The sequence below is a fragment of the Lutra lutra genome, chromosome 1, assembly GCF_902655055.1.
Source record: "Lutra lutra chromosome 1, mLutLut1.2, whole genome shotgun sequence".
NCBI classification, from domain to species: domain Eukaryota; kingdom Metazoa; phylum Chordata; class Mammalia; order Carnivora; family Mustelidae; genus Lutra; species Lutra lutra.
Window position 1 is genome coordinate 130,394,713 of NC_062278.1, and position 27,624 is coordinate 130,422,336.

The 27,624-nt window shown below is 52.2% G+C and overlaps 1 protein-coding gene across 1 annotated transcript in view; it reads left to right on the top strand.

The window, feature by feature from the left end:
* KY (kyphoscoliosis peptidase) overlaps positions 1-19,075 on the top strand; it is a 47,296-nt gene extending 28,221 nt beyond the window's left edge. Inside the window, exons 8-11 of the mRNA XM_047736397.1 lie at positions 160-277; positions 8,642-8,830; positions 10,014-10,204; positions 14,311-19,075. Of these exons, the coding sequence (XP_047592353.1) occupies positions 160-277; positions 8,642-8,830; positions 10,014-10,204; positions 14,311-15,206 (1,394 nt within the window). The 3' untranslated portion in view covers positions 15,207-19,075. The remainder of the gene's footprint in view (positions 1-159; positions 278-8,641; positions 8,831-10,013; positions 10,205-14,310) is intronic.
* Positions 19,076-27,624: the final 8,549 nt, after the last annotated feature.

Consider the following 27,624-nt stretch of genomic DNA (forward strand, 5'->3'; position numbering starts at 1 on the left):
TTCCCTTCAGCCTGCGGTGGTTTCTCCGGGACCTGAGGGAGGCCAGTCCAAATGGTGCTGAAAAGCCAGCAGAGGGTGGGGACAGTGTCACAGGCCACAGGCAACCACCCCTGGTTGCCTCCCAGGACCTGCTTACTCACAGCCTTCTCTGCCCTCCAGAGTATGACGTCGAGGCCACCCAGGAGAAGGACCGCCAGGGCTTCAAGCCCACAGACATCCTGCGGACCCAGAAGACCAACTGTGATGGCTACGCTGGACTCTTTGAGAAAATGTGCAGGTACAAGTGGGGTCCCATGGAAGGCAGGCAGTTCTGGGCTGACCACTGCGACCCCTCCTTCCCTTCTCCCTTTCCAAAGCGCCTCAAGTACCTTCAAGGCCCACATGCCAGGCCTGAAAACGGAGTTTGCAAACTCTGCTCTGGAATCCAAGTGAGTCCTGAAAAGGTCAATTTCTCCCTCTTTAACACCAGCATAATTGACTTTGTACCATCTGCCGGGTTTCGCGATGCATTAACATAATGGCAGATGAAAGCGCAGAGATAATTTGGTTATAAAAGGCCCCTTTTCCACCTTCTCTGATCTCTGCTTGGCTGAAGGTTAGAAGAATGGCAGGTCTGGGAGCAGTGGGACAGTGGCTGCTGACGCCAAGGGGACAGTGAAAGCCTGTCCTCAGGCTGGCACGGAGTCCCTCTCTCGGGGGAAACAGATGATCTCCTACCTGAAAGGATTTGTCAGCTAGAGGAGCTGAATAAGTAGGAAGTTAGGCTTTTCTCTTGGAGGCTTTGGGCTCCATTTTCATTGTTCTGGGAATGAGCTCCTGGCCAGGCCCCCGAGTGGGTAACAGCAGCTAAGGAAACCACTTGTGTGCGGAGGCACCTTTGCTGGTTCTAGGTGACCTCCAGAAAGACTCCAGGCTGGTGGAGCCCCGCTGACCTCACAGCTTCCCGTGCCCACCCTCCAAGGTCTGCTGGGTTCCTGGGTTCCTCGGGAAACAGTCAGGGAGCCCAGGAGGCCACTGAAGAACCTCTTCCCCGGGGAAATGGATAGGCTCCGCCCACCATGTCCGCAGGCCTCTGGTAGTGGGCCTTCGCAGGCACCCATGTCAGCCCACCAGGACTCAGGTACAGATTCGTCAAACCAAGTGCAGCAACAGACACTCAGAGGTCCACAGGTGGGCAGTTGTGACGTGTCGGGGATGTGTGTACATGTTGACGCAGACAGCCCAAGACGTCCTGCTCCTGCAGACATGCAGCTCTTTCCTGGCCTAACCCTCTACCCCTCCCCCACCGCCCTGTTGTTGGGCTCTCCCACCTCCCCACACCACGTGCTCTTCGTGTCCCCCACCTCCACGCCCCACCCCTGACACCACTGTCCCAGAGGCAACCAGGACAGGTCAGGCCCCTGTGGATGCCAGCCCCTCCGCAGACCATCCACTCCACCAGAGCGGGCTCTCCTTCCCACCCCTCCCATTCCTACCCCGGCTCCAGGCCCTGGGCACCCCAACATGCCTGGGGGCCTCTCCAGGAAACGGGATCCTCACTGGCCATCTGCCCAGACTCCCTAGGCCCTGGGTTCCTGAACAGGACCCACAATAGGCTCATACTGTCCTATAAAGTCCTCCAAAATCCGACCTCTGGCTGCCTTCCAGCCCTGCACCCTGAGACACTGTCTGCACTTCTGTGTCCTCAAGCTCACTCCACTCCCCTCTCTCTAATGCTCCTTCCAGCCCCACTCCTGGATGGTCAAACACCCCCCCACCCCACCCCCACATTGTCCCTTCCCTTGATGTCATCAACACACCATATACACGGCCTCCGGGCTTGCCATATGCTTTTATTTAGTAACTTTTCCAAAATTTAAAAAAAAACAAAACTTATTAATTATAGATGATTTATAAAAGGCACAGGAGCAAAAAGAAGAAAATTAGGTCACTCTGACCACTTAGAGATAACACTTAACATTTTGTCACATTCCTTCCCAGACTCTGTTCTATCATATACATGTTACCTGTGCTCATTTTTTCTTACCTGTCTTGTAGGGCTAATAGGTCTTTTAGGTGTCTTCAGCCGCCCTCTCTTTGTTTCTGCTACCCCTGTGAATACCCAGCTCAGAATCCTACACACCATAGGCCCAGGATGACCAGAAATGACAAGATATTCATAGCAGATTTATATGAAATGGGCCTCCCTCTCATTTTAAATCATGGACTAACTCTCAGTCTGTTTTCAGCTCTATTTGTGCCTGGCACCTTTCAAAGTGTAATTTTCATCTTAGCTGGCCAACTTGATTTTTCAGGCATAAGATTTTTCAGTCATAGGATACATCCTTCTTTATCCAGTTATAAGCCTTCCAAGCATGGTGCTGAGGGGTGCCAGACTGAAAGTCAGAAAGACGTTCGCCGTCCTCAGCTCCCCTGTCCTTAATTTCCAGTCCTCAATTTACCACTTGTTAATTGCGTTCCTTCCGGAAAGGCACTAACTTCTCAGAGTCTCAGTTTTCCCATCTGTACATGGGGACCGTAGTGTCTGCTGGCAGTGCTAGGGTTAAGTGAGAACATGCAGTTTGGAGTTTGCTCACCTGACTTTGTGGTTGTTGGGTTGTTTTCATTTTTTGTTTTTAACGTTGCCTGTCTTTCTCGAGTATGGGAACACTGTTACTCAGTGGAACTGTCCCGCAGATACACATAGACTCAGAAAACTGACACTTGCCTCGAGTGAACCTGTCAGTTTTGGGCCCGATCCGGATGCTTAACAATGGCCTTCCTCTGGGCTGCAGCTGATGATTAAATCACATCCCAACATTTTGCATCATTTCAAGCTAGGTTCTAACCTGGCAGTCAGCATGTGAAAACTCTGTTCACTGCTCAGACGGTTAACAGTAGCTCACAGTTCCCTGGATCCCTTTAACTTTGGCTTTAAAGATCAGTAACCTCGTCCATGCATCACTTTCCTAATTCCCCTACTTTCCGAATAATTGCCAGAGGTCTGGTAAATTCATTAGCTGAGTCCTTAATAACAGAAGACATGTAATCCTCACTTGCTGATTGATCCTGGCTCGGCTGTCAGCATGGCCTCTTAGCAAGAGTAGTACCCACACGGCCATCATTACTTCTGCCCGTCCATTCTGCCTCCTTGCAGCAGCCTCATTAAAGACTGATTGAATAGAGTAATTTGGTGGGGAACTCAGATATTTTTGCAACATCCTTCATTTCCTCATCGTCTTTCCCAGGTAACCGATGTGAGTTTTTTCTGTTAGTGCATTGCTTTTAACTGCTGGTCTGGCTTCTTTCTGACTTCCCGTCATCCAGCATTAGTGTCCCTTCTTTTGCCTCAGTTCCCCTCGGCCTTCATGAATTCTGCTTAACCTCCTTGCAGGGGCCAAGCTTCAGTTCCCAGATTCCTGCCACCAAGTCAAGCCTCCAGTACCACCCCTCCCCCTGTTATCATGACTCTGGCACCACCAGCTGGCAGAGTTTCCAGAGACTGGGGAAAGCCTGGAGCTTAGTGCTCCTTTGAGGCTTTGATGCTGGGGAGACTGGTTGTCACCAGTCAGGTGTCAGCTGGTTCCCCATCCATCCTCCTGCTGTCACAAAGAGCAAGAGCAGTGGCCCGCTTCTCCTCAACCTGATGTCCCAGACGATCCCAACACATCATTTGCTTCCAAAGGCCCCAAAGGCTGGAGAGTGACCATTTCACCCTCCTGAGAAAGGCAGATATCCTGGCTTACCTGAAGTTATGCCCAGATCTGACTTTGTCATATAAAGTCTCTGAAAAGGACATCTGAATTCCCCCGCCCTTGTAGATACACTGAAGGCTAGTGCCCACGGAGATGAAGGATGTCACTCCAACAAACCATCCTTTAATTTTGCTCCACCCATTCATTTTTAAATTAAAACATATCTTGGCATACTAAAGGACATCACAAAGCTTCCTGAACTGTGTGTGTCAGGACAGCTGAGTCCTGCGGCTGCTCTGGCCACTGGTGGGCTGTGTGTCCCCAAGCAAGTCAGCCTCCCTTTCTGTTCTTCTGACTCCTCGCTTGTCAGAGAGGAAGGCCTTGAGGTCACACGCCCAAAAGGCCTGACACAGGGCCTCAGAGTGAGAATAATTACTGCAGTTATAGTTACTGACCTCACCATTAAGGGTGGTGCGAGAAAGGGGAAATGAGACCGTGCAGCGGAAATAGAGGCACTGTCAGATTTACAGGAAATTGGCTCTATAAACAGCGAAACATAAGCTATGGTTCTGCTTGTTCTGCTTTGGTATAAAAATCACAAAATTTGGGGGGCACCCGTGTAGCTCGGTTGGTGGAGTGGCCAACTCTTGGTTTGGGTTCAGGTCATGATCTCAGGGTCATGAGCTCGAGCCCCACATCAGGCTCTGCACTCGGCACGAGCCCGCTCATGAATCTTTCTCTCGGTCCCCCTCTGCCCCTCCCCACTACTTACGTGTTCTAGATAGATAGATAGATAGATAGATCTTTTTTAAAAAGGATAGAAAATAATCAACATTTTCATCGAGGTACAAAAAAAAAGGAAGAAGAGCATGCTTCCTTGCATCTCCCATTAACTACATCCCTCCCTCCCTCCCTCTCTTATTTTCCACGTGGATCCCATTCCCTGGAGAGCTGATGGGAGCTGGAGCAGTACACTGAGGTCAGAGCCTGCCCCTGCAGGGCACATGGCCCACCCCAGAGAACGCAGCCACCCGGAGGGGGCCTGGCAGTGGTGGGGCTAATGCAGTGTTCCAGGTTCCCACGGCAGGCCGCGGACCCTGTTTGTATATAACAACAGTCACAGACAGGCTGCACCCCCTCTGCAACTGATACCACAGGTGTTGGCCATTTAAAAGCTACCACAGGTACAAACCAAGACCCTGCGGCCTGAGGTTATCAGATCGATGTCCTGGAATGGAATTTTGGGCTCTAGAATGGCCAATCAGATCTCATGAGGAGGTGGAAACATTTCTCATCTTCTAGCTCTTATTCCATGCTCTCCTAGATCTTTCCGGCAAATTCCTCATCCTTTGGGTCCCCTAAAAGGGCTGTGTGCATCACTAGCATTTTAGTGATGATTTACTTATCTAGGGCAGCTAATGAACTTTCCTTTCAGAATATTTTATTAGGCTATAGTATTTATTATATGATATGATATGATATGATATGATATGACAACCCTAACCCTAACCCTGGTGCCTGGTAAATGCTTTGCACAAAAGTCAGTGGTCTTTCAATGGCAAGAAATGTTTGTGGGTCATCCTGACTAGCAACCAGCAGCTGGAATTACTAGTCCCACAATTTTGCATGAGAATTATGAATTATTAACAATAATGCTTTACATCATGACTTCTTTGTCCAATTCACCTTGCATATTGCTGCCACATAATAAAATATCCTCCCATCATAGTCAAGCATGGCGTAAGCTCACAGCTAAGATTCTTTTTTCTTCTTTATTCTGCCCCAGGCATTCTCCATGGCCTTCACAGCTTCCCTCCAGCCTGTCTTAGGAGAATCGCCCTGCCTATCAACCACGTAATGCCAACCTTTCTTTTTGCCCATGATGGGCCTGGCAAGGTCACCCTGGAGGCGACCATAGAGCTTAGACTGAGCCCAGATCCCCTGACTTGGCCCAGTGACTGCCCCTCCAAGCACGCACTTCTACCTCCTTCCGCCCTTCCCAGGCTTGGGGTCAGGCTTTCACTGCTGCTCCCCCACTTGGTTCTCAAATCCTACGTCCACCCTCATTGGGAGGGTACCCTAGGCCCACTGCCCAGGCACACGGCCTGCCACACTGCCCACAGTGACACCTGCTCTGTTTCACTGCGACCCCCAGGGCTGTGGGGATGTGCAGGGCTTCCCTTCTTTCCTGGACCACAAGGTGCTATGAGCGGAGGCCGGGCCCCCACGGGCAGCACATCCAGAGGGCCAGAGCTCCCCTCCATCAGTCCCTTAGTGCAGAACTCTTCCCGGAACTCCACATCCCTCCACATGCGCCCGGAAATGGATGCACACAGACGTTTCTGGGCAAGAAAGGAAAATAACTCACCGAAGAATGTAATTTCAAGGAGTATTTATGGCTTTTTTCCAATTCTAAAAGTAACACATAGTCATTATTGAAAATTTAGAAGATCTAGAGAAGTTTAAAGAAGAAAATTACAATTGCCCATAATGGCATTACTAGAAGACCAAGTGCAGTCTGCCCTCCTTCTCCGCCTCCGGCCCTGCACACGCACACCCCCCCCACCCACCCACCCACACACACACACACACACATACACTCAGGCCTCGTGCTGACGGCAGGATTTCGTAGGCTTCTGTTCGTTCCTCTTGTGTCAGGAGCACGTCTTACCTCACACTTCTTCTCACTCACTCTCAGTAGGGGGAGCCCTGCCTCTGAGGGAAGCCCCGCAGTGGGCCCCTCCATCCCACCCTTCTAGCCTTGCTCTTGCCCCTCCCCCTCTGCTGCCTGTTTACTTTGAGACAGTGAACACATTCAGTTCCGACCACCAGAATCACCCCCTCACCCTCTCTGCAGCTTCTGAGGCAGGGGACTCGCCAGGCTTGCACAGCCCCCCACCCTCACACCCACTCCCCACCACCCCACCCCGAGGGCTTCTGCTGGGCCTGCTGCCTCCTGTACTTCCTGCCTCTGGGCTGCCCTTCTGCTCCAGGAGTAGGTTTTGGCCTTTATCAGCAGAAAAACCTGACATCGGGATTCCGTTCCTCTTGCTCTCTGTCCCCGTTCCCCGAGTGCTCCTGAAGTCCTTCCTGGGGCGTCTGGCTGCTCTGTTCCCTTGGCATGTCTCAGAGAGCCTGGGAGGCCTGGCCCTCCTCTGTGAAGCCGCAGGCAGGAGGGGAGGCCTGTACCCCATGGAGGAGGGAAGCCCAGACACACGTGGGAACAGGACAGTGTTCGGGTCAAGCAGGGTGGAATGTGGAAACGAGCAGGCTCCCCGTTTCGCTTCACAGCTTCTCTCAACGAATGATAAGTAGTATTTAATCCAGTATTCCAGTGGGCAATCAAACTTTCTGGGGGCGCTTGGGCGGCTCAGCCGCGGTTGAGCATCTGACTGGATTTCAGAGAGTGGTGAGGTGGAGCCCCGCCCAATGTGGAGCTTTCTTGAAGGCTCTGCCTCTTCCTCTGCCTCTCCCCTCCCCGCTCCCGTTCCCCAGCTTGCTCACATGCAGGTGTTCTCTCATTCTCTAACTCTCTTAAAAAAGAAAAAAAAAAAAAAAAAAGATTTAGAAACATATGTTTTTATAGGGAAAATTTCCCCTGTTCCTGTAACGAATGTGGAGCTGTTTTCTCCATCACCCTGAGAGGCCCCTGGCCTTCTTGTTGAGGGCACTGGAGTCCGCAGTGCTGGCCCACAGAAGGCCCCCAGCCACCAGAGGCCACCAAGCCTGGCTGACACAGAGAGTACAGAATTGGCTCATGTGAGGCGAGCGCAGAGTAGGGCAGCTGGCGATGCTTAGAGGAGCCCCACTGAGGGAGCCACCATGAACATCCTAGGGAGCATAGACAGTGTGTTTGTTATACCAAGCTGCCAGAATTCAAAGAAAAGTCTCTTAAAGAAGGAATACCTTTTTGTCCTTCACACAAAGACCCCCAAGAGGGCTCACACAGGGCATCCCCTGGGTCAGAACAGCAGTTGGCCCTGGTAACTGCCGTGGCGTGGGCAGGCAGCTGCAGAGGAACGCCAGCTGCTCATGGAAGGACTCTCGGGCTCTTGCTTTGGTCTTGGGGTGGTGCCTCAGGGTTTCAGCTACAAACACCCACACTGTAGCTTGCCCATGATTTCTGTGGTCCCCACAGGTGACCGCCATCCATCCCTCACTCTCCTGGCCACCCGAAGTGATGCCAGAGTGCTTGTAAGCCATGGAGGAGCACAGTCGAGAGGGCTGGATAACTCAGGCCGAAGAGCCAATGTTTCCACCCCTCAAAGGACATCTATGGGGGGACACTGAAACTGTGGCCAAGACAGTCAGTCAGCATATGACCTGAACGCACTGTGGTAGCCCTGGCAGGTGGACCTGAGTGATCTTAGCCATGGGCCAGTCTGCCCTGGGAAGGGCTGGACATACTGGCTGGCCTGCCCTGACTGTCTTAACAGAGGTGTCCTAAAGCATGATGTCATGGAGAGAGTAGGGCTCAGCTTTCTTCTGTACCCTCATCCCCCACCCCTCCCTGACACCCTATCCCTGTCACCCAGACCCAACTCCTCAGCCACGTGTTTCGAGCTTTTCTGATCCTTCAAAAACATCATCCTTTCCCTGGTTTCCATGTTCTTGGGGGGTCCTCGCCACTGCACCCATTATCCTCCTGAAGATCTCAGGTGGAGCACTCAGGCAGGTTCGATCCGGGGAAAGATGTTTCTGAAGTGATTTGCTCAGTCTCTAGGGAGGAGTGGGCAGTGGGGACTGAAGCCAGTCTGCGCCGGTAGGACCAGCCCTGTGTCCCGTCTCCTAGCCCTGGAAATAACAGCCCTCAGGCTGTCTGTATGGGACTGTGTGAAAGGGAAGGAAAAGGAGAGACACAGAGGGACTGACAGCAGACTTGCCTGAGGCCTGGGGCCATAGACAGATTTGCAGGGGTCCGGCAACCCCAGCAGGAGCCACCTCTCAGACCCCTGTCCCGCCCCCAGGATCGCTGGAGTGCAGTGCATGACTGTGCCTGGCTACTCCAAGGGCTTTGGCTACCAGATGGGGCAGAGCTTCTCAGGGGAGTTTGACCATGCCTGGAATGCTGTGTACCTGGAGGGGAGATGGCACCTGGTGGACAGCACCTGGGGCAGTGGCCTGGTGGATTCTAGCACCTCCAAATTCACCTTCCTGTAAGTAGAAATCTCAGGTCTGTTGGGTGTCCAGCTGGTGGAAAGCGGGGAGGCACGAGGTTGAAGGAAGTGGGAGGGCCGGGAGGGCCAAGGGCACCTCTCCTTGCTGCTGGCCACTCCCAGGCTTCCTCCAGCTCTGTAGTGTGCTAGGTCCAAGCCAGTAGGAAGAGCTGGATCTTTTTGTCCCCTCACTGTCCACTGCCTAAAGCCCTCCTCTGGCTCCCCATCGCTGCCTTGGCCCAAGGGCTGAAAGCCCCGCATCTGCCCACCGGCCACACAAGAGCGGAAGGAAAGTTGAGAGCTGCTTCACCGTCGGCAGATTCCCTTCAGGCCTTGGACCCACTGGCTGTGTTACAACACAGGAAAGTCAGAATTCCCTTCCTCCACTTTTCTGGGCCCAATGCAGCCACATCACACCACTGAGGAAGGGGTTCTGTTTGGGGGAAGGGGTGCTGTGGGTGCACAGAGTCCCTGTGAGCCACGGTGGGGCAGGGTGCTGGGCCGCAGGGCACTGCAGCACGTCTCTTCTCCAAGGCTCTGGCCAACTCCGGTTTTACCCTACAGCCATGACATCCACCCGGGATCATAACATCTCTCAGCGACTCAGATTCTTTTTTATCTAGAAAAATGAGAGCATTGTCTATGATTTTTGCAGTTTAAATCTCGACAGGCCGGCACACAAGCCAAACACAAGCTACGCATGAAGCTTTAGCTCAGAGGAGTCTCCCTATTCTCTTGCTCTCCATCACTGACCGCTAGAGAGCCGTGTCTCACTGGGCCCAAGGATCCCAAGAGGGCTGCTCACCCAGCACCTCCGCTGCCTGCCCTCCCTCCATCATGCTGGCTGACACCGGGTGCCTGGGTTATGCCTTTGCTCCCTCTAATCTCTACTGGGCTTTGAGAGTAGGCAGAACCCATTACCCACCTGGACACCACTCCACCTGGAGTAGGCCTTCCTGCCATGGCCCCTATTTCTGCAAGCAGCCATGGAGGGGCCATCTGCTGTGCCCATGATAAGACTGGAGATAGTGCCTCTCCCCATTGGGTTGTTGGCAGGACCCCTCCTGTGGAGGTGCTAGACAAAAGAAGGCCCCAAATGTCCCCCTGCGAGCCCCCACCTCCTCCACAGAGCTGAGGCCTACTTACCCCCATGACTACTGACCAGCTACCCCCCCACCTCTAGCTACAATGAATTCTACTTCCTCACCCACCCTGCGCTGTTCATCGAGGACCACTTCCCAGACAACAAGAACTGGCAACTGCTAAAGCCACCTCAATCCCTGAGGCAGTTTGAGAGCAACATGTATCACAAGAGTGAATTCTACAACAAGGGGATGCTGAGCGCGCACCCAGAGACTTCTATCCTCAGAACAGGTAAGCCCAAAGCTGGTGGCTGCCACATTGGCAGCAGGGACGGGAAGCCAGCTCTGCCCCTCAGGCATCTGGGCACCCAGAGGACCCAGCCGGGGCCCGGGAGCTCCCTGTGAGCTGTGTGTATGTGTAGATGCCCACTAAGGCAGCCAAGGCCATTGGGCCCTCGGGGGAGGACACAGCCATAGGTCACATTTGCAGGGACAGACACCTCCTCGTGGCAGCATAAACCAAAAAGCAGCTGCATAGGAAATGCTTGGGTTTCCCTAGACCTTAGGACCCCAATTATAGCCCGGCCTGTCAGGGAGCCAGGAACAGAGGGTCCCCAGCTGGGTGAGTCTCTCTCAGTTCCTGCAGCAGGTAAAGGATCACCTCAGGCCTGGCTGTCCCCACCTCCCAGTTCGGATCCTGACAGAAGCTCACTAGCCTGCTGTGTTCTCCCAAACTCCTGACCAAGAGGACATGTTGGCTCAGCCAAGCTGGGCTCTGTGTGTCGGCGGTCCAAGCAGGGAGTGGGAGAGCAGCGGGGGTCTCCCAGGACAGAGGACTGGGGGAGGCTTTATCAGGGAGTAGCTGCTGAGCGGGACCTTAGGATCTGGAAGAGAGCAGGCGTCACCACAGGCAGGGACAGACACGCTCTAGAAGGACACAGCAAGCCCTCCAACGTCTGAACTCAAGCACCCCAGACCAGGGCTGGCTCCAGGGGCGCAGCCTGCCTTCCTCTCTGTCCTTCCCTTGACAAGCTCAGATGCCTGTTGTCTCTGCCAGCTTCCCTCCTGGAGGCAGAGTCCAGCCTTTTCCTCCCAACTTCCCTGGGAGTAGGAAGGGCAGGACCCATAGCTGAGCTGTCCCTGTGGCTGGCCTAGACTGACCTTTGCTCCCCACATCCCCACAGGGGCCACAGGCACCTAGCCAGGTGTGTTTGGGCACTCTGAGGTTTGGGGGGGCAGCTGTGAGGGAGAGGGTACAGAACTGTGGTCACGAGCCTCATCACCTTTGTCTTATGTATGTCGAAGACCCTGGTGCCTGGTCCAGGGCTGGGCACATAACCTGGACACACTACAGGGCTCACCACAGCCTAGTTGGTGCACCTAACCCCCCCCCAAGCCCACCCACACACACCCCCACATTTCAGGAAAGGCCTGCCTATTGGCACCATCTTGGAGAGTAAGGGGTCTCCATACTCCCAGGAGGGAGGGCCTGAGCTGGCACTGGCTGTTAGCACGGAGAGGTCTGTGGGCGGGTCTGCTGGTGAGCCCCATCCCCCATGTAGAGGGATAGGGGCACGGGGAGCACAGGTGTCCCCAAGTTACTTCCAGCTGATTTCTTCCTTCTGCCTCACAATGCTTTCCTTAACCAGTTTGCTGAGCTCTCGAATACTCTTCTAAAACTACAAATATCTGGAGGCTCCTGCTGTTAAAATGACAGTGTGAGATTGCTGTCTTCAAGAACATGTTTTCTGGGCACAGATCAGATGGGGAGCCTGTTCTGACTGGTGTGGGCCATGCAACCACAGGGAAGAATGGACCAGGCCACACCAAAGTCAAATTAATGCCACGGAGTAGAACTTGCCTTGGCAAGAGACACAGAAATGTAAACACTTGGTTTCTTAATATACAGTAATCTCAAATTTGATCCCATATTCGTGATGCATATTTAAGGACTATTTCTTTGTTGGAGCTAGTTTTGTTAAGAGTGGGGAAGAGAAGAAAGCAGGAGAGAGAAGCAGGTGGGTGAAAAGCAAGGAAGGAAGAGGACAGGGGAAGTGGGGGGCGGGATGCCAGCAACAGGGGTAAGGGGAGGTGGAGGGAGAAGGGAAGGGATGCAGGAGAGGTCACAGGCTCCCACAGAGTCCCTAGGGCCGCCAGTCCTTCTTTCAAGTCTTCCAGCCATTCTGCAATCCTTTGCTGAGTATCTGCTGGCCCAGGCACCCTGGTGAGGCCTGGGACACACAGGAAAGCAAGCAGGAAGCCAATTCCCCGCAGCGCTCATCCCTGTGGAGAAGACAGACATCGCAGGAACTAATTCAGTACAACAATGCTAAGGTTCCTAAAGGGGATGTGGAGCGGCAAGAAAGGCCTCCAGGGGAGCTGGACCTTACTGAAGGCTCAGGAAAAGGCTATAGTCAGACGTGTGCTAAGGTGTTATCTGGTTTGGGGAAAAAGGGTGGAGGGAAGTACAGGTGTGAGGGCTCTGGGATGTGTACCCTGGAGGAGGCAGGAGAATGCGCTGTGGTCCCGAAAAGGAGGTCCTGACTCAGGCCAGGCAGGAGGGGACAGGACTCTCACTGGTCTCCAGTTTGATGGTGACTCACGCAAGTGAACGCAGGAGTGACCAGGTAGCTAATTTGCCAGGGGCCCTCGGGTGGGACTCCACATCAAAGGTGAGTTCTGTGCCATCTCACAGCCAACTCCTAAGCAAGATGGAACAGGGCAGGGCCACAAGCTGTTGAAGGCTGAGACAGCCTCTGCACACTGAGCTGGCCTATAAGAGGAAGCAAGGGGAGAGGAGAGATTCAACAAAGAGAGACTGGTAACAAGTCTGTTGCTCTGGGGCACGTTCCTTTGGAGGTTACCATAGGACAGATGTTCCATAGTGGCTGGAGGCAGTGGAGAAAGAAAGTGGACAAAGAAGATAGCCCAAAGCACCCCACAAGCAGTTTGGCAGAGAGGGAAGGAACGGCAGCAGAGGGAATGGGCAGCGGTGGCCGGACGGGGCTGGAGCGGGCAGGGGGTGCAGCGGGCAGCGGCTGTGAGAGAGGAGTGCGGCCAGGAGGGTGGGCCAGCAGCCCAGAGGCTCCAAGGAAGTCACCGAAGTCTTTGGAGAGTGGGGACAGAGGCCAGATGAGTTACTGTGGGAGGAAGGGGTTCCCTGCAAGGGAAGGAGGGGACTGCAGTGGGGAGGGGTTCCCTGCAAGGGAAGGAGGGGACTGCAGTGGGGAGGGGTTCCCTGCAAGGGAAGGCCGGGAAAAGTTTCCAGATGAAGAAGTCCCTGAAGAAACAGAAGGGAGCCAGACAGTGAGCGCCCATCCTTTTCCTGCGGCCACTTTGGGATTCTCACTGGCTAGTTGGGAATTAGAACTGAATTCAGGAGCAGAGCAGCCTGGAGTCAGGGCCTTGGAGCAGATTAGAGGGGAAGTCTTGGAGGTACTTGTTCTAGAGCCCAGGCATGGCCTCTCCAGCAAAAGTGTTAGACCTCAGACTGGGAAAAGATTCCTGGTGAGAGTGGCTCTAACGGTAGTCTGTCCCCTTCCTTTGCACTCACCTGTGAACCCGACTGGGGCTGGGGAGGTTGCTGGGACAAGGCACAGGCGTGGGGCTTCAGAGAGGAAGAGGATTGAGGCTCTGCAAGGAGCCACAGCCCCTCCCTATGGTCCTGCAAGGGAGGACCAGGTAGGGGAGTGCCCATGGTCAGTAGAGCCGGAGAACTGACCACCTATCCCTGAAAAACAGGGACCAGGACAGAGGAAGACAAAACCAGAGGGCAAGGGGAGAGGGGGAGGGGAGGCAAAAGTCCTCCAGAGATAGACCAAGCCACAGCCAAGTGAGAGTCCTGGGGTGGCAGCAGTGAGGGGAGCAAGGAGGCAGCTCCGCCCCTCGAGCACAGCTTCTGGAAATGAAACCCTCCCAGCCAGGTTTGAAGGTCCTGTGTGTGACCTGACAGACACTGCCGCTGTAATGAACAGAGGCTGGAGGGAGCATGTGAAATAAGGCTTAAGACTGGAAGAAGACAAAGGGAGCCCCTCCAAGCAATCACAGGCCCTCCTTGCCCCCGGGCCCTCTCCCCTGCTGGAATCTGGCTAAGCCTCCAGGCCACTTTCATCTAATGAGAATCCAGAATCGCTTGGGTGAGGCAAACAAGTAGAGCTGGGGCAGATTGTCTGCCCAGACGCTCACCCTGAGAGAACCACCTGCAGCCCGCGAGTGGCTTACGCGGTGTTCGGGGACATCATCTCGATCACCTAAAATCCATCGTGCTGGAAATACTTACACCGTGGAAATGGGCAGATGCTAGAGTCAGGGCTTCTTCTTCCGAGAGCCAGGTGTTAACCACTCAGCAGCACGTCGGCACATCCCGGGCCGCCCCTGACCCTGGCTCTCTCTCCACAGTGAACGGGAAGGCCACCATCACCATTGAGAGCCGCGCCCCGACACTCTTCATGTTCATGCTCAACGGCAAGCAGGAACATGGGCTGCTGAGCCTCCGGAAGAACGGGATGAAGCTGGACATATACCCTCCGGCGGTGGGCACCCACAAGCTGCAGATCTTTGCCAAGGGCAACTCCGACGTCTACAGCTCGGTGCTGGAGTACACCCTCAAGTGCAACTACGTGGACCTCAGTGTCCGGCTGCCGGCCGAGCTGCACCAGCCCGTGGGCCCCAGCTGGTTCTCAGAGCAGATGGGCATTGTGAAGCCCTCCCACCCTGACCCCATCATCCACACCAGTGACGGGCGCTGCTCTGTCAGCTTCGGTGTGGAGGAGGGCATCAGCGTCCTGGCTTCCCTGCACGGGGACGAAGGCCCCATCACCGAGGAGACGCAGCGACGCTACATCTTCCAGCTGCAGCGGGAGAAGCGGGCCGAGCTGAAGGTCCAGCTGCCCCAGGCGGGCAAGTTTGCCCTCAAGATCTTTGTCAAGAAGAGGCTGGAGCCAGGCAACTACGTCTTCGTCTTCAATTACCTCCTGTGCTGCACCAACACCAAAGTGAACTGGCCCATGTTCCCCGAGAGCTTTGGCAACTGGGGGCAGGACAATGAACTGCTGGAGCCTCTGTCAGGCGTGCTTCCCGCCAACCGGGACGTCTCGTTCAAACTGAAGCTCCACGGGGTTGCCAAAGCCCTGGTGAAGGGGCAGGACACGTGGCCCCTGACCCTGAATCAAGAGGGCTACTGGGAGGGCAGCTGCAGCACGGCCGGCTGCCGCGAGATCTACGTCATGGTGCTGGAGAACGCCAACCACAACTTCTACTCCTACATCCTGAAGTACAAAGTGAACGCACAGTGAGGTCTGGCGCCCCGGCCACCCACTCCACCCCTTCCCAGAGGGCCGAGCCCATACTTGCCCAGGGAGGGCCCGACGGAGGTGCAGAGAGCCCTGGACGCCGCTGAGCCTGCATGAAACCACTTCAAGGCCTCTGCCTCAGTCTCTCCACTCGGCCACGGAGGCGGGGATGTTGGGCATCCCATGGCTTCACTTGGCTGTGGCCGTGGCTGAGGGGACGGAGGCACAGGCCCTTTAGAAGAAAAAGGTGCTATGTAAATCCAAGGTATTGTGAACCATACACCACGCACAGATGCCCCCTTCTCGTGTTAATGCTCTTGTTGTTTTTATAGGGTTGATGTGGGAAAGCAGGGAGGTTGCCTTGGCAGAAAGCTTTTCACGCGACGGTGAGAGAATTGTCCTCCATGCCCAAGAGAGACCGGTCTGCAAGGCTGAGTCACCCTGAATGAATCACAGAGCCCCTTTCAGGTAGCCTCAGCGTCTCTCACGGATTCCTGGACCCCAGGGAGTGTCGGACTACCATTTTTTTCCCCCAGGCCTGACCATCTTCTGCATTCCCGCTGCCTCTTGCTCTTTAAGAGCCCTAGAGGAAGGAAGGTCGGAAGAGGAATCTCGCCAGCCCGCGTCTGGCTGGAGGCTCCACAGTCCCAGAAACACTGAGAATGTGGCAATAGAAGAGTCAGAAGGGGGCTCCCAGGGCCCACTCTTGGGTGCCCTGGGTGGAGGGCCAGAGGGCGGGGGACACCCCAGCAGTCCCATCCCCTGAATGTGAGAGTGCGAGGCCTCTGACTCAGGGCTCTCAGAAGCGCCCGCAGTCCGGCTCAGTCTAGTGAGTCGGTGGCCCTCCAGGCCCTCTCAGAGGCTGGGCTTCCTTCAGGCCCTGGCCTGCACTTGCATGGGTTGCTTCAAGAGGCTGCTAGGCCCTTGGGGGGAGGGGGGTCTTGTTGATAACCCTAAATCAAGACCTGGGCAGGGAGGCCAGGCAGGGAGTAGAGCAAATACCACAGTGTCAAGAAGACTCATGAGCTAACAGGGCTCTACCGACCCCCAAGGGTCCCCACCAGCAAAGCCCACACAGGGACCTCCACCTGCTCTGGGAGCTGTTTTGGGGCTTGTCTGCATCCCATCTCCCTTCTGGCCTTTTTCTGCCATGAATGACCCCTGGGGTCCTGCCTTCCACGCCACCTTCTCTATCCCTAGGAGCCTCAGCTGCCCAGCGGCCCTCAGCAGCACCTCAGGCCCATGTTGCCGTGGCAACGGCGGCAAGGCTGGCTCCTTCCTGCAAGGGCAAGGGAGAAGGAAGGAGGGAGAGGCCCTGTGTGGCCATGGCAGCACCCTCCCAGCACGAGGAGCCCCTGCCGGGGCTCCCTGCCTCCTGGCTTGTCAGCTTGGCGGCCCCCCTCCAGTCTCAGTGCCCTCACCCTGAGAACTGGCCCTGCCCAGTGCCCCTCCCCCTCAACTACTCTTCTGCATGTCCTCGGATCAGCGACAGCCAAGCCAGCCAGACGCCCATGCCTCCCTCCCTGCCATCATCCTCACATTTGTGTATTCAGCAGAGGTTCACGGGGCACTTCATAAGCACCAGGCTCCATGTGAGATGCTGTGGTAACAGAGGGAACCAAGGGGGTCCTGCCCCTGCCATCTCAGAGCTCAGGGTGAGTGGCAGCAGCCTCCCCCAAAGAGGCCTGCCTAAATTTCCAGGCTCCCAAAACTTCATCACCTCCCCAAAGGTCCCCACTGCCACCCAACTTGGACCTGACCTTGAGCCATGTGACAGGGATGCCCAGCCCTCACCAGGTGGGAGGCCCTAGAACACAAGGGCAGCACACCATGGGGGTCTGCGCTCTCCCCTGGCCTGTGTCCTGTGCCCCCTGGCAGGCTCTGCCACCCAAGCCTTTGGCACTGTTGTCACTCACGCCTGGAAAATGAACAAAGGCCCCCAAGGCAGAACCACTGTGCAGTAACCACAACGGGAAAACAAGGGGAGTTCTAACACCCTGAAAACAGCCTTTTTTCACACCTTTGATTTTATGGGCTGAAAGAAATGTGCTGTGTTTTATCCAAATAACAAGTGCCTTCTATGACTCATGTGACTCCCTGGACCCAGAACCGTGGCTAGTCCTGATGAGGACAACATGTACCTTTTTAAAAATAATATAACTAATCAGTACATTCTGGAGCGGGCAGAGGATGCTACCCGGCACAACGGGAGCTGCCCCAGAAAGACCAGGCCCAACCTCTCCAAAGGTCTGCAGAGCAACGGGGAACCCCTCCCTCTGTGTTAACCTCCCCCCCCCACCTTGTAAAGACAGCTGTAGGCACTGTCAGAAATCACCTGAATTTCTTTCCACCGAAGTAAAAATACATGGAATGAAATCCAATCTTCATGAATTTTTACGCGCATGCTGCTCAGGATAGAATTCAGGGTTGCATTTTGAAGCCTTTTATTCAAATCCCCATCTTTGTTTCCTGGTACCCGAGTCCCGGCGTCTGGTGGAATGGCACGGGCGCCCCCTGGTGCCCATAGCGTGGAGCTGCCGGCGAGCGAAACCGAGGCCGAGCGGATCGCCTGGGTTTTTAGGCAGAATCTGAAATTCGCTGCTGAGACGTTTATGTTCAGTTCACTGGGTGTTTCCTCATGTACACCACGGAGCACATCTTTGCCACGCGCAAGCCGTGAGGCGAGCTCGGGGCCTGCCTGGCAGGGTGAGAAGACACGGCATGTAATACTGGGGGGTGTTTTCCGGAGAAATCACGTGTTGAAATGGAAACGCTGGATATGGGACCGGAAAGGACCGCTCTGACCGCACTCGTTACTACGCTGGTGAAGGACCGAGACTGATCACACTCAGGGCTTTGGCCACAGGCAGAAGGGTGCAGAAGATCGGGGAGGGTGTGGGAGTGGGGGGCAAATGGGCTACAACCACAATGGCAATTAACTCCTTTCAGTGTGCCAGCAGCACAGCTGGACGCCGTTTCAATCTGATTATGGTCATTGTGAGTTCCCCATATGCTGCACTGCCCCACCCAGACAGACTCCTCATGGCCTGCGGAGATTAAAAGGAAATAAATAGATTAACTGAAGCATGAAGGATTTAGGCTAGACATAAAAAACTATTTCCTGTTTTCAAGCAGGAGCGGCAAGGTGCCAAGAAAGTTTGTGAAAAATCCTCTTCTCAAAGGACTCTGAAAACTGGAAAAGTTTTCCCAGTAGGCTGGGTTTTAGATGCTAGGCTAACTGGAAGGACTAAATTCTCTCTAAACCCGTTAATCCTTCAAGTACACTAGATGGTCCCCAACAAACACAAAGTGAACAGTATTGATTGCCACATCGTTCGCTGTTAGTAGTGTGTTCAGGGGTGGGGTGTGTGTGTCTGTGTCCCACATCAGTTTCTATGGGGTCTATCATTTCTTTTCATTGGAAAGAAGTAGCCAGAAATCTTAAGAGCTGATTACTTTTCATAACATGTGTGTTGAGTTGTGTGGGCCAGTGGCTGTTGAGTAGGCTTTCCCCACATTGTTGCTGGTGTTGTTTTTCAATAAAATTTATATTCATTTTTACCCAACAATGTAATTATCGATCCGTTCTTATCACTACTCTCACGGGGGGGGGGGGGGGGGGGGGGGCAGAATAGGAAAAAACACTTTCCTGTTCAAAGGGAGCCCTAGGGGGAAAAAAAAAATAAATGTCCCAGCCATTTGAATGTGATGGGAAGATGCAAATGGAATGTCAGGTAAATAGCTATTTCACATTAAAGAAAACATAATTAGGTTAGCTCAGCCCCTCTCTGGCTCACATGCCTTTGAAGAACATGAAGGCAGTGTTTCTTTCATTGAATCTTGTTTAACTTGAAATTTTTCAAGTCAATCCTAATTTCTGTTATTAGTAAAAGAAAAAAAATGTACCCAAAATGCCTATCAGCCTTCTTTTTTTGTTGTTTTGAGTATATATCTATGTCTTGATTCTCAGATACATACAGAAACTTCCCAGCAGGTTACCTAAACAGGTTATTCATAAATTAGACATTTAGGGAAATAGAGAACATGAACAGCCAGGTACCCCTGAGAAGCTGCCGTAACCATGGAGACCATCGTCATAGCTGTAGTGTGAAGGACAGAAAGAACTGTGTTCTCAAATCTGGCCTTGTAGCACCTCTCCCCGCTGGACCCACCAACGTGAGCCCCCTGCGCACGTCTCCCGAGGAAGGAAACGCACGGGTGGACCGTGTCTTTAATAGCATATTTAAGGAGAAGTCAGAAGAGAGTCTCTCGCATTCAGAAAAGGAACTCTTAAATGATTCGGATGGTCTGAGAATGCCAACCAGGAGGCTGGAACGGATGACCTCTAACGTCCCTTCCAGTCCGGAGAGTTTGTGATGCTGCCTCTCTGTGAACATATGCTGGCAGGTGGTAGACCTGGGATTGTGTTTGGGAACGTCTGAAGGGCCCTGCTGTGTTAAGAGCCTGCCCTGCAGCCTCCAGCAGATTGAGCTGCCTGCTCCTCTCTTGCCTGAGGGCAAGGGGCTGGAGCAAACCCAGCAGAGGGACCAAAGGGAAAGCAACAGCCCCTGACAGGATGCTGCTTCTCTCTGATTTTGCAAGCAGGACAAAAGAAAATGAAAAGTCAGGGATTGGGATGCCTTCCCTTAGATATCCCACAGGTATCCCCAAATCAAAAGATACTGAAGTCACTTTTCTCCCCCACATTCCCTCCAACTCCTCCTGGGCCCCCAGCACAGTAAATGCATCCCCATCCCCCAGGTACTCGAGTCAGAGCCATGATGGTCACTAGTGACTCCTTCATTCCCCTCAGTGATGAAATCTGGGCCATTCTGACCCACTCTCCCGGCCCCACATCCAATCCCACTCCCACAGCCTTTGCCATAATTCAAGCCTTCATCATCTCGCAGCTCCACTGTGGTGATTGCTTTCCACGATGATATAAGCCCCACCACCACCAGCTGCCCCATGACTCCCTGTTTATCTTCTTATAAGAACATAGAACTATTGGTTGTGTTAAGACAAGGTTTCCATGAAAGCCTTCCAGAAGAAGTCTGCTGTCTTTGGAGAAAGGATAATTTGTGTCAGGTGCTGATGGAAAAGGTAGGTCTTCAAACAAAAACTGGTTTTGACACAGAAGCAGAAACTCCTCCTTTACCTGGATTCTGAAGAGGCCAGGTGCTAACTAAGGTCTTCACTCCGGGCAGCACTATATGGGGTAGCTCATAGAACCACACCTAAAGAGGGACCTGTGACAGGGTGAGTGGTGGAGACTAGACCGAAAGTTAGCAAGCTACACCTTGTAAATCAGATAATCCACACCCGTGGTTCACAGGTTTCCCTGCTTTCCTCCTGGAACCAAAACAGTGTTGATCATATGTTCAAATGTGCCAGGTGGGCTCCCTGGCAAGCAGATGCCAAGACAGAGTTAGGAATGCAAACAAGGTACTAGAGGGTAATGCCCATGAAAGATAAAGGGGGAGGAAGCAGGATCCGCAGAGAGAACTTTGGACAGCGGTCCAAGTCTAAACAGCCAAGCCATATAGACCCCAGTCTGCTCAGTCATTGGCTATGGGCTGACCAGGAAGAGCTTGGCCCCAGTTCAAAAGCTAAGACGCATGTTTGGTTTCTGATCCAGCATGTAAGAAGCCTAGATGCCATCATTCCCTCCAACAGGTAAAAAGCTGACAAATGGAAAAATCAAACTTATGTCTGTAGGAGAAGTGAAGTCACAAGGTAAACCATTGTCCCCTTCCCAAACTGGAGAGACTGACAGCTGATACCAAGAATCACAGCCCACCAGAGCAGAAGCCTCCCAGGGAATTATTGCCTGGGTGGGAAAACCTGAATTGTAATTGACAAATTGCTGGGGCTCAATGTGGACAATCTTGAGAGTTGAAAACTCTCCAGGGTGACCCAGTCATCAGAACCCCCACATTTTTGTGAGTTTTATCTCCTGGATCTCTACCAGGTATCACAGTGAATATCAGAGAAAAATCCCCTCATGCTTCTGTGGTGGGGGGAATGGATCCATCTACAAGCAGAAAATTAGTAAGGAAACAGTTGAACTCAACACCACCCCCAAATACTAGATACAGTTGACATCTATAGACTACTTCATCCAACAATAGCAGATTACATATTCTTTCCAATTGCACACGGAATAGTCACCAAGAAAGACCACATTCTGGGCCATAAAGCACACCCTAATGGACTGAAAATAATGGAAATTGCACAATGTCTGCTCTCAGACCAGAGTGGAATTAAACTAGACATCAGTAACAGAAAGATAACTGGAAAATCCCAAAATATTTGCAGATTAAACAACACACTTCCAAATAGCTAATGGGTCAAAGAAGAAATCTCAAGAGAAATTTTGAAATATTTTGAACTACAGGAAAATGAAAACACAACTTATCAAACTTTGAAAGATGCAGCAAAAGCTCTCTTTAGAAGGAAATTAAGAGCATTGAAGGCATATATTAGAAAAGTAGAAAACTCTGAGATCAATAATCTAAGCTTCCACTATAGGAAACTTGGAAAAGAAGAGCAAAGTAAGCAAAAGAAAAGAAAAAATTCAAAAAGAACAGAAATCAATAAATTGAAAATAAGAAATCAATAGAGAAAATCAGCAAAATCAAAAGCTTGGTTCTTTGAAAAGATCAATAACATCTATAAGCCTCTAGCCAAGCTAGTGAAGAAAAAAAGAAAGGACACAATTACCAATACCAGAAGTGAAAGAGGAGGTATCACTATAGATCCCATGCACATTAAAAGGATAATAAAGGAATACTATAGATAACTCTATGCCCCAAATTTGATAACCTACCATTATCAAATGGTCCCATTCCTTGAAAGACACAATCTGCCAAAATTCACACAAGAAGAAATAGGTGATCTGAATAGGCCTATAATCTTTTAAAGAAATTGAGTCAATAATCAATAACCTTCTACAAAAAAAGCACCAGGCCCAGAGAGGTTCACTGGTGAAGTCCACCAAACACTTAAAGAAGAAATTATACCAATTTTCTACAACCTCTTCCAGAAGATAGAAGCAGAGGGCTTACTTCCTAACTCATCTGAGGCCAGCATTATCCTAATACCAAAACAAAATACATTATAAGAAAAGAAAAAAACATGAATATCTCTCATGAAAACAGATATAAAAATCCTCCAAAAACATTAGCAAACTGAATCCAACACAGTATAAAAGCTAAGGCAGACCCTGAAGGGACTGCCGACTGAGAGCTCTCAGCTATCTGACATACCCCTTGCAGATAACCAGCAAGTTCTCTCTTGACAGGAAAGCTGAGCAGCACACCTCTGTGTCTGCCACAAAGGATTCAGAAAAGATTGGGTGCAGCTTCATCTCAAAGTCACTGGTGAGAAGCCACCAAATGGTTTGTCGAAGGGACAGGGGTGGGATCCATGTCTGGCAGGAGGAACACGTCCTCCAAGGGCTGCCTTCAATGTGCTGGAGACTCGACTGACAGAAGGCAGCTTCTTCCTTCCCTCTCCTCCTTGGCCTCCTGCTTAATGTCACCCACGGCAGCCCTAACACTAAAGCCAGAAAGATCTGCTCATGTTACACACTCACTTAAAACCTGCCGAAAACTCCCCATTGTCCAAGGGCTAAGACTCAGTCCCCCACTGTCTTAGTCTGTTCTGGCTGCTGTAAGAGAATACCAGAGATGGGAGTGGGTAAGAAACAGCAGAAATTCGTTGCTTACAATTCTGGAGGCTGGAAATCTGAGAACAAGTCATTTGCAGATTCGGTGTTTGATGAAAACCCACTTCCTGATTTGTAGATGGCTGCTTTTTTCTTGCATCCTCACGTGGTGGAGGGGACAAGCTTACTCTCTGGAGTCTTTTTATAAGGTAGCTACTCCCATCCATGAGAGCTCCACCCTCACGACCTAATCACCTTCCAAAGGCCCCACCTCCAAACACCATCACATGGAGGATTCAGTCTCAACCCATGAATTCTGGGGGGCATACAAACATTTAATCTATAATCCCCGCTGTGGCTTCCCACTGTTTTCTCTGCTTTGTCTTTCATGACTCTCCATGAGATCACTTTTGCAAAAATCAACCACATGACACCAAACAGGCCATGGACCCTCTCACCACCGTGCTTTTCACACATGCTGTTCCTTCTCACTGGGAAGCCCTTCCCTCCATCTCTGTCTGGAGAAGCCCTGCCTGGTCTTCAGGGATCTGAACCAGCCCCTATCTGCCCACCCTCCATGCTCACTTAGCCTTTTGTCAGCTCATCTGTCAACCAGGTACTTGCTGCATGATGCATGAAATTGGGGGGTACTTGGAGGCTCGTGCATTGGTGATGAATTGTTTAAACATAGTTACTTTGATTTTTCTCCATGGCACAAAATCGGGGTTTGGTAAATGCTTGGTAAGCGTTTCATTGGGACAACAGAGAGGGAAGATGAAGACAGGACCAGCGAAGTAACATAACTCAGCAGTCCAATAACCATTCACTGAAATTTGTCGAATCATGTTTCCAGTTCACAAAGACTGGCCCCTGTGCCTTTTGCCCAGCTCTGGACACCAGAGCCTGAACTGCGAGGAGAACCCAAGATGTTCTCAGGGAGGGCCACCCCCCAGAAAGGGCTGGGAAACTGGGATGGGGGGCGATACTGGAATGAGAACCCTGGGGATGGTTGAGGAAGTAGTTCATGGGGGTCTTCAAGGAAGTTGGTGGCCTTATTACCAAGACCAGCAGCCCACACTTATTTATAAGGCTCTGAAGGAGAACACGCACTTACACCACAGATCAGAACTCAAACACATGACTTGAGCTTGACAAGAGAAGAACGACCACCCTGACAAGAGAAGAACGACCACCCTGTCTGTGACTGCCAGTGGCAGGCAGCGGTCAGGACCCTCTGGCCACGGATAACTTTATGAAACTGCCTTTCCTCTACCTAATTGCAGTTCCTGCCCCAGACTTCCCCTCCAGGACCCTGTTTGAAAGAGCTTCTATAACCTAAGCTTTGGGTGCCTCTGTTTAGCAGCACACAAACGTAGCTAATGGTGTCTGCCGGTCCTACCGACAGCCATGCAAACAGAACAAGCCAGCCCACTGACAACCAGTCAGCCATCCATCCATCGGTCTGAGGATGGTCTGGAGGCCTCCTGACACCTCTGGGCTCCAAGAGGGCGCCACCCACCATACCCACTCGGAGCATGGAGTTGCACACCAGCATTGGGCTCCAGGAAGAAGGCAGCCGGTTGGATTTGCTCGCTGTTTCATCACCATGCTTACAGGACACCTGCATTTAGGATAAATGATCAATACGTTTTTGAAGTGAACATCCATCTGTCATTTCAAGAGTGAATTCATAGATCACTGGATTTATTTACATGGCTGTTGTGTTACAACATCTTTAAGTCATTTCCCTCTTTTGCTCAACTAACTACAAAAGCACAGGCCCAGGAGTGAGTGGCTCTGCCCCCCATGGGAAATGTCTGTTTACTGGAAGACAGAAACTGCCACCAGCTGGGAGTGCTTGCGCGGTTTGCCACCAGGAAGCCATCAGGGCTCCCGATCGATCAGAGGAGTGCCCTTCTTCGGCAGGAGCCCACCACCCTTGGCCTGCACCGAGATTGCTTTGTTTCCATCAGGAGGGACGGCTGACTGCTTCTCTGACACAAGGAATCAGCCATCACCTCACCCCGGCTGTGCGGGGACAGAGGCGGTGGCGCCCTGCTCCAGGGTGGCAGGGACGACCGTGGAGAAGCCCGCGGCAGGAAGACACGCGAGCAGCCACCACAGCAAATGGCCAAGAACAATTGGGCCGCCTGATGAATGAAGTGCAGGTGTTGGGGGTGAGGGCCCCTGGTGGCTCCCACATAGACAAAGCAGAGTGATGGGGAGGGCTGCTGGGGGGTGGGGAGGAGATGTTTATTTAAGACAAAATCACTGCAGGATTATAAAGTACACCCTGAATACTTGGCTGATGTATTTGCATGTTTGTGAACACCAAGGGGATAAGAAAATTAACATTTTATTATACAGTAAACAATTAAATGTTTGTAAATGTTTATTATACAGTAAACAATTAAATTAAATTTAGAGGTTGTCCCCTCCCCTGCCATATCTTTCATGATAGCTCCGCCCTCAGGAACTGCGGCTAGCGTGAGCACTGTGAACCCCTTGGCATCCATTTCTTTAGCATCAGACCTCCTTCCCCACCTCCCAGGAGAAACACAGCAAAGAGAACACGTTAACCTGGTTGCAGGAGGAAATGCATTCTGTCAGTCAAAGCTTCACTTGACGTTTTTAAAGCTCAGGAAGACTGTTAAGAGTCCATTTGAAAAAGAAGACAATGGGCATCTTTCTGGAAAGCTGGCCTCTTAGCTGCTGGTCCCCTGTTTGAAAGCTGTCTCGTGCCATCAGGAGCCATTAATGTATGATTGAAGCCTCGGTTTCTTTGTGTAAACATTGGTTTGACTTGGGGACACCTCGTAGCTAGCTGGAGACCCCTCCTCACTGGGCTCTGGCCGGCCCCCAGACCTCTGACCCTGTCTGCCAACATGAGGCTGGACACAAAGCCTCCATCAGCCCCCTGGCTCCTGTCCCAGCTCTGCCACCTCCTGCTGCCTTTGGCAAAGTGCTGACCCTCCCTGTCCCCGTTTCCTCAGCGGTGATCTGGGGATAATCGTCACAGCCTCCATGCAAGTTTCCTGTGAGATTGAATGAGTGAACATGAATGCAGGGAGCAGGATAGCTCCTGGCACATAGTACCTGCTCCGTGAATGTCAGCTGTCATCACCCCACACCACGGGTGTCCTCGGTGTTACGAGGATGAGACTCAAGTGCCATGTGTTGTGCTGTGGTTTGAATCCAGAGGTCACAGGCCCCTCCTGAAATCACAGCCATCACTTAGATGCCAGCCTCTAAAAGAAGACATCCTGTCTCCAACACTTGGTCACCTGCCTTTTCTAGAATCTTCCAGAGACCAGGAGCTCATTGCTCTGTGAAACAGCTATCCCATTACTGGACACCTCTGTTAAAAGACCCTCCCTAACACAACAAAGGCAGTCCTGAGAGGAAAATATATAGCGGTACAAGCCTTTCTCAAGAAACAAGAAAGGTCTCAGGTACACAGCCTAACCCTACACCTAAAGGAGCTGGAGAAAGAACAAGAAAGAAACCCTAAACCCAGCAAGAGAAGAGAAATCATAAAGATCAGAGCAGAAATCAATGAAATAGAAACCAAAAAAACAATAGAACAAATCAACGAAACTAGGAGCTGGTTCTTTGAGAGAATTAATAAGATCGATAAACCCCTGGCCAGACTTATCAAAAAGAAAAGAGAGAGGACCCAAACAAATAAAATCATGAATGAAAGAGGAGAGATCACAACTAACACCAAAGAAATACAGACAATTATAAGAACATATATGAGCAACTCTACGCCAACAAATTTGACAATCTGGAAGAAATGGATGCATTCCTGGAGACATATAAACTACCACAACTGAACCAGGAAGAAATAGAAAGCCTCAACAGATCCATAAGCAGTAAGGAGATTGAAACAGTCATCAAAAATCTCCAAACAGGTAGGAGGAGTCAAGATGGCGGAGAAGTAGCAGGCTGAGACTACTTCGGGTAGCGGGAGATCAGCTAAATAGCTTATCTAAAGATTGCAAACACCTACAAATCCAACGGGAGATTGAAGAGAAGAAGAACAGCAATTCCAGAAACAGAAAATCAACCACTTTCTGCAAGGTAGGACTGGCGGAGAAGTGAATCCAAAGCGACGGGAAGATAGACCGCGGGGGGAGGGGCCGGCGAGCGGCGGAGCAACAGAGCACAAAATCGGGACTTTTAAAAGTCTGTTCCGCTGAGGGACATCGCTCCAGAGGCTTAACTGGGGTGAAACCCAGGCGGGGTCAGCGCGGCCTCAGGTCCCGCAGGGTCGCAGAAGGATCGGGGGTGTCTGAGTGTCGCAGAGCTTACCGGTATTAGAACGGGGAAGCCGGCTACAGAGACAGAGCCGAGGAGTGACTCTCAGCTCGGGGTTGCCTTGAACCGGTCGCAGGCTCGGTCAGCTTGGAGCGCGGCCGGAGGCCAGGGTGGCGGGAGTCATTGGGCGCTGTTCTCTGAGGGCGCACTGAGGAGTGGGGCCCCGGGCTCTCGGGTCCTCCGGGCCTGAGACCGGGAGGCCGCCATCTTCATTCCCGCCCTCCGGAACTCTACGGAAAGCGCTCAGGGAACAAAAGCTCCCGAAAGCAAACCCGAGCGGATTACTCAGCGCGGCCCCGGGTAAGGGCGGTGCAACTCCGCCTGGGACAAAGACGCTTGAGAATCACTACAACAGGCCCCTCCCCCAGAAGATCAATGGGAAACCCAGCCAGGACCAAGTTCACCTACCAAGGAGAGCGGCGGAATTCCAGA